Here is a 7,436-nt window from a genome sequence, read left to right as displayed (position 1 = left end):
TTTATTGTGCCATCTTCCAACTCCTTTTTAAAGGAAATTGAGTTAGAAAGCCTGGAAGTCTTACTGGTTATCTGAATTTCTGTAGCTCTAAAGTTAGCACCACATAACTTAAAACCTAACTATTTGCATATTTATACGTGGTTAGTATTATCTTCGCAACCAGAACATAAGCTTCTTGGGGGAAAGATTTACAGATGCAAAACATATCTGAGCACACACTTAGCCCTAAGTAAGTGCTCAACGGCTTACTTGACTTCTAGATCAGTAAGTGATATTTGCTGAAAAAAAAAAAAAGGCACAATCATTAGAGAATAGAATAGCTTTGGATAACAAGATGGGGAAATTACAGAGTGGCTCAGATATCGTTCTTGTGGGACTGGTGCCAAGAGAGTAATTAGAAATGGTGGGTTGTTAGAGAATGAGAAATTCTTGCCAGTTGGAAACCTAAGGAAGAGACTTGCAAGTCCCAAAGGATTCCTTTGCTGTGTGCTTTTTTATGCCTATAAACCTGTGGTGAGAACATGTGAATTCACCATCTTTCATGCTCTCCTCCCATGGAGCCCCAGAAGAGCAACTACTCCTGGTTAGGGAGAGGATTTTCAAACTTAGTATAAACTTTCCTCTTTGAACTACAGTTACGATGCTGAGACACTGGAGCAGTGATTACTCAGGATGGTGGGTTCTTTCAATATTGGCTATACCTAAAGCTGGTGAGTTGAGTACAGCCTTGGCTGCTATATGTATTTGAACATATAGATTGGGAAAGTTTGAACTTGGATCTATTGATTTAATCCCCTCATTATCTTTATATGTGATACAAAAATTAATTTGGAGGTGATAAATCAAAATATTTAACATGCTTAACTACCAAATTTCCGGTAGTTCTGTATATTTTAGGGTTTTCTCAATTTTTACAAGTATATCTATTTTTATTCATTTTTTATTTTTATTTTTATTATTTTTTTGGGTGTGCAAGATTGGCCTTGAGCCAACACTTGTTGCCTATCTTCCTCTTTTTTCTTGAGGAAGAGTGGCCCTGAGCTATCATCTTTGACCATCTTCCTCTGTTTTGTATGTGGGTCACCACCACAGCATGACTTGATGAGTAATGTAGGTCTGCGCCCAAGATCCAAACCCACAAACCTGGGCTACCGAAGCAGAGTGTGCTGAACTTAACCACTACACAAACAGGCTGGCCCCAAAGTATGTCTATTTTTAATGATAAGGAAAATAAAAAGAAGGAAACTAAATAGTCAAACAAACAATTTGTTTTGTGGAGGTATTGTTGAATTTCTCTCTCTTCCTCTTCTGTTTACTGTCTTCTGTCTTCCCCCTTCTCTTTCTCTCTCTCTCTTCTCCTCCCTTCCACTTCTAACTCTCTCTTTTAACCTAAGTTTTCTGAACTTTATCAGGTTAGTGGTTATTTCAGAATGCTTTTGGTATTTAATTTCCAAAAAACGACATTTTCAAAATTTTTCCAAATCAAATCAATATATTTTCTATTTTTATTTCATTGTCATTGATGGTAAAGAGCAGCAATTTTTTATAACTTCAGATTACAAATAGTATATATCTTCCTAAAAGCATACAATAAATTTTTTCCATTCCGATTTATGCATATATGGCTACATTTTTACATACATATGCACTCTAGATTTAGTCTTCCATATTATCAAGTGATATTAGCATTAAATAAATAAGCTGTAGATAAAAACACAAAACAATTGAAAAATAATAATAAGAGGTTTTTTTAAAGGCACCACTTTCCCTTTCCTATAAGCATGGCTGTTGGCAGGACTCCATCATGCATTACTCACTGGCTCTTCCAGTTTATCCATCTTTTACTGTTTTTTCTAATACCAGGGTCTAGTTTGGAAAAAGCAAAATAATCCTCTTTCCCACTCCCACATCATGGACATGTATTTATTTATGTAGCTATCCACCTCTCTACCTATTGGGTATGGGTTGGGAGAATGGATCTTAATTGAGTTGAAATATATCTGGCATATAGCAGTTGCTCCTGAACTAGGCCTGCTCAGTGTCATGCAGAGGAACAGTTCTGATCTCAGAGAGAGGACCCCCTTTACCCAGGACTGCAGAATACTTGATGGAACATATTTCTGGTCTTGACACAGATCTTGAGCTTTTGTTGCTCATTTCATGTAGAGATCAAGATTTCCTAGATAGAGGGAATAAGGATCTCCTACATAGGTGACAGGCAGCATGAGGCTGTTTTGCAGTAGTTCTTCTCCCGTTTTCTCTCCTAGTCTATTTTTCTCCTATAGGGAGGCCTCCTGAATTCCCTTACAAGTCTAACAAGTTTACAGGGCTTTGATTACAGATTTCACAAGTCTCTGGCATCATCCATTTGCCCCTTGCACAATTCTTTTGTTTAGGCACTCTAATATAGAGAAAATAATGATGTTTATGCTGAAACAAGTTGACATTGTAAAAGATTGAATAACTCAGATTTTGGAACATGCGCCACCATGAAAGATTTTATTGATGTCTTAGAGTTGCACAATAGTCAGGAGTTTCATTAGAAGACTAACTTGTACATACATAAATCTATCTATCATATTTTACTTCCCATTTCTGATTGTTATGATCACTTGCTTTTACTAAACTCTCCCTAGAATTTCTGCCTGATATTCTCCTTTTATTACATCACAGCCTCATTGATAGCCCCCCCTTATCAGGAAAACCTCTGATCAAAGAGTTATCTTCTTTCTATCTTATGAGGATTATGGTTTTCCTTCTCATTTCTCCATCCTTAACTGCCAGATATGTTGTGTGATTTCTGTTCCCATCCTTCTAATACAAAGACTTTTGACCAAGATTTAAAATTAGTAATTACCTACTTATTCAGTCTTTCATTAACAACTGTTTTGAGTGGCAGCCATCTGCCAGATGCTGTGCTAGAGAAGTAATGATGAACAAAACCACTCCCTGGCCCCCTTTGCAACTCTGCATGAAGCTTACAATTACATGGGAACTTAGACATTGATTAAATAAATATACAGAGAGATATGTAGTAGAAGAAGAGGGTCCTAGGAGAGAATATTACAAGCCAACACACTGAATTCAGTAAAGGCCTTTCTGAGAAAGGGTAACTAAGGTGCAGATGTGGAGGATAAACAGGAGTATGATGCTGGTTCTTTTCCTCACATCTGTCTTGGGGATCCATTTAATAGGTACATTTTCATATTACAGACTTCATCTTTCTTTCTTTTCTCTCATATGGTCATGCTCTTTTATTCTTAAATTTTATTTCCTAAAATCTGAAGTGCATATTGTATTGTGCAACATCTTAACTCCTGTGGCTTCTAGGAAGAGGTCATGCCTCCCATTATTAACACTATTTCATCCTCTTCAAAGGGCTATTCTTTATGTATTATAATTAATAACACATTCATCTTTGGTTCCTTCTTCTTTAGAAATGTGAATTTAGACCAGTCATATTAGTTAAATATGCAAGAAGTAGTAGAGAATGAGGAAGAATAAATTCAGAAGAAACCTGATGATACTGATCATGATTCGCAACAGAGCTCAATAAAGTGAATAAAGGGATAAGTACCTGAGACTAAATGAAATTCCAGTGAATAAATACATTTGAGCAGAACCCTAGGAATACCAGGAAGTCAGAGAGCTGGATGACTGTAACAAAGCAACTTTGTTTTGAGGATGGAGACATGCACCTGTGATCCAGACATAAAACAAATCCACTTATTCAGGAACCAGAATCTGTCCTGTTTCCCTCATGTGGATGATGTGTGTAGCACATGATGTAATTTGTATGAAATTTCCTTTTCAAATCAAAATAAATAATATTAAATGCTATTTAATACTATTATTTTTATAATTATTCTCTTCCTTCTAATAGCAGTGACAATAGTAAGGGTAATAATCATAACAATAATAACAATATTAATAATATCCATGGTTCCCCATTTTGGGACAAAGTTGGAAATGATATGGATTGTTTAGAAATGAAGTGAGCCCAAATTGTCTCTTGTGAGAAATAGGGGAAATAAATGGCAAACCCAAAGGGTTCACTCAATGTTTTAAGCTTGAGTCAGTCTCTCCAAAAATGGTGGTTTTACATCTAAGATTAATTACGTTGCATTGAATTTTATTAAATCAGTGGCTTCAGAAGGCAAGGTCCTTGTTCCAAAGAAGAAAGCAGGCGTCTTCATCTGCTGATGGCAATAGTAAAAAGTAACAACACAAATTTAAAAGCAGCAAAAAAATATACTTAGATTTTGATGAAAGTTATTTATGAGTGTGTTGAGAAAGAAGGATAAGTCATTTAAAATAGCAGGAATAAAGGTCCATTGGTTATAACTGGAAATGCCCAGAGGCGTATATTGGACTCTTATTTCTAGTTAAACAAATAATCACAAAGGATGCTTTTGAAATCTACAATATTGTCAATACTTACAGATTGTAACCATTTATCAGTAGGATATTAACGTGTGTATCTTCTCATAATTTGTAATTAAGTATTTCAATAAGCTAGAACCTCATATAGGATCTTATATCAGCTGGCTTGGTCTACATTCTCACTAAAATTAATTTAGATTATCTCCTCCAATGTCCAAATCTCTATTCATTTCTTAAGCAATATTCTTCTTCCTTTGTCATATGTATTAATGAAAGTAAATGAGAGGAAGAGAAGTTAAGGGAAAACATTATCATTCTTCTGTATTTCTGGAGAAAATATACTAATTACATCTTTTTTGTTCTTATTCAGTATGAGCAGTATTGGTGAGGCTTTGGGAAGCCTTTATAGAACTAAATATTTCTTCAAATGAGTGGAGTGTGACCATCAGAAGCCCTTGTCAGTATGTCTCCAGCCAATATCTCATGTATTCACCCCTCATCCTTCCTGCTGTTGGGAATCCCAGGCCTGGAAAATATGCAGCTCTGGCTTGGCTTCCCGTTTGGTACAGTGTATCTGATAGCCCTTCTGGGGAACATCATCATCCTTTTTGTGATCCAGACTGAGCACAGCCTCCACCAGCCCATGTTCTACTTATTGGCCATGTTGGCTCTCACTGACCTGGGCTTGTCCACCGCCACCATTCCCAAAATGCTGAGCATCTTCTGGTTTGGTCTCAATGAGATTGATTTTGGGGGATGCTTAGCTCAAATGTTCTTCATACACCTGTTTACAGGTTATGAAACATTCATGCTTGTAGCCATGGCATTTGATCGCTACGTTGCCATTTGCCACCCTCTTCGATACAACACAGTCCTCACCAACAGAAATATTTGTGTTATTGCTGGAGTAGGAATGCTGAAAATTTTTGTTTTGGTTTTTCCACTTGTATTTCTCCTTCTAAGGCTTTCATTCTGTGGACATAATATTATACCCCATACCTACTGTGAGCACATGGGCATTGCCCGTCTGGCCTGTGTCAGCATAAAGGTCAATATATTATTTGGATTAATCCTTGTGTCTATGATACTTCTGGATGTTACTTTGATTGCCATCTCCTATGTGAAGATTCTACATGCTGTCTTCAGACTCCCATCCAGGAAGGCCAGGCTCAAAGCTCTTAATACTTGTGGTTCCCATGTGTGTGTCATCTTAGCTTTCTTCACTCCAGCATTTTTCTCCTTTATGACTCATAGATTTGGCCACAATATTCCACGTTATATCCACATCCTCCTGGCTAATTTCTATATTATCATCCCTCCTGCCCTTAACCCCATTATTTATGGAGTAAGAACCAAGCAGATCCGAGATCGAGTGGTGACAATTTTCCTTTTTAAGGAAGTTTGACTCTGAACACTTGATTTGGAAATAATCTTCAAATATTTTCCCTTTCTATTCTTAAAAAAGGGAAGTATCCTTAAGCTTTTATAGAGTAAATTCTTTACAGAATATGATGTTAAACGCAATTTTTCCCCACTTATGTGCAGTATCAAATTAGAGATAAATTTACGTAGGAAAATTTCTGTCCCTAGACTAAATATAAATTTTATTTTGAAATGAATAGCTGTCATTTATTACTGTTACAAATATTAAAATTAGGATTTGAGTATAAAGTCTTAATGCAACTCAAGTACTATTAAATAGTCTGTTTATACAGAATTCATCGATTATGGTGGTGAACAGCTATGGTGCCCAGAACCATCAGAGTTGCGATAGGACCGACTACACAATGTTGCAGGATATGGCTTCCAGGAGTATTAATCAAAGAAATAAAACACAGATCTTATTTATTCCATGGCAGAATTGGCCCCCTTAATCATATAACCACAGGAATGAAAATAATCAATAAAACAGGATAGGCGTCATTTTGTACTCCATTTTTATAAGTTTTGAAATAGCAACTGCAGCAATTACATAGAGTCAAATATCTCAAAGGACGCAGAAGACCTCACAGGCTTTGAGTAAGGTCAAAATAAAGCACAGCAGAAGAAAGAAACAGATACAGCAGGCATAGAGATCGAAAAATTTCAGGCACAACTTCCGAGACGCTTTCTCAGTTACACAGGATGAGCTTCATCTTTGTTGTTAACTATCAAAAAATGTGCAAAGATATCTCCTCTTCACCCAAACTAAGGCACAAGTTTACTGACTCTTTTAAACCTAACTGGCTACACAGCAAAAACTGGCCCATAATATGAGTGGGCCTCATCCAGTCAGTTGGTCTGAATAGAACAAAAGACTGACCATCTTGAAGCAAGGAGTTCTGCCAGTGACTGAATATATCTATTCCAATTATGCATTCTGCAACCAGGGAAATAACCACAGAATGATTTCAGGGGCCCACTAGGCCCCAGTGAAATGGACCTGAGCTAAAACTTCGTTGATCACTTGACCTCACAAAGTCTCTACTCTGACTGTATACACCTCGTCAAAATAAAAAATATATATATTTTGTCTCAAAATGCACTACTGACAAAATGAAAAATGCAAGCCCCAGATTGAAAGAAAATACTTGCAACAGCTATATACGATAATGGATTTGTATGCAGACTCTATGAAGAATTTTTACAGGTCAATAATAAAAAGACATAAAACTCAATTAAAAAAATGAAAATAAAATTTTAATAGATATTTCACAAGAAGGTGTGCAAAAGATCAATAAACTCATGAGAAGATGTTCACCATCACTGGTCATTAGGGAAATGCAAGTTGAAACCACATGAAATACCATTACAAAAATTGCTAAAATTAAAGATCAGCCGTACCAAATGTTATCAAGGACGTGGAGCAACCAGAATTCTCATACACTCCTACTCAAATGGAAAATGGAAGAAAGATATGGGAAAACAGTTTTGCAATTTTAAAAATAATGTTTAACGTACACCTATCATATGCCCCAACCAACATACTCCTAAGTATTTACCCAAACAAAATAAATAAAAACAACTGTTCATACAAAGACTTGTACACAAATATTCATAGCAGTTTTATTTGT

At 36.1% G+C, this 7,436-nt stretch overlaps 1 protein-coding gene across 1 annotated transcript; it reads left to right on the top strand.

Annotated features, from left to right (window-relative positions):
- The first annotated feature begins 4,846 nt into the window (after window positions 1-4,846).
- Window positions 4,847-5,788, top strand: LOC131408081 (olfactory receptor 52E8-like). The gene has a single exon (XM_058544645.1). The coding sequence runs from the start codon at window positions 4,847-4,849 to the stop codon at window positions 5,786-5,788; it is 942 nt and encodes a 313-aa protein (XP_058400628.1).
- Window positions 5,789-7,436: the final 1,648 nt, after the last annotated feature.

This window comes from Diceros bicornis, chromosome 7 (assembly GCF_020826845.1).
Source record: "Diceros bicornis minor isolate mBicDic1 chromosome 7, mDicBic1.mat.cur, whole genome shotgun sequence".
NCBI lineage: Eukaryota > Metazoa > Chordata > Mammalia > Perissodactyla > Rhinocerotidae > Diceros > Diceros bicornis.
This window is presented reverse-complemented; position numbering and strand designations above follow the sequence as displayed.

What these genes read in the sequence shown, in the direction of transcription:
- LOC131408081 (XM_058544645.1), top strand. Translation starts at nt 4,847, where the DNA reads ATGTCTCCAGCCAATATCTCATGTATTCACCCCTCATCCTTCCTGCTG.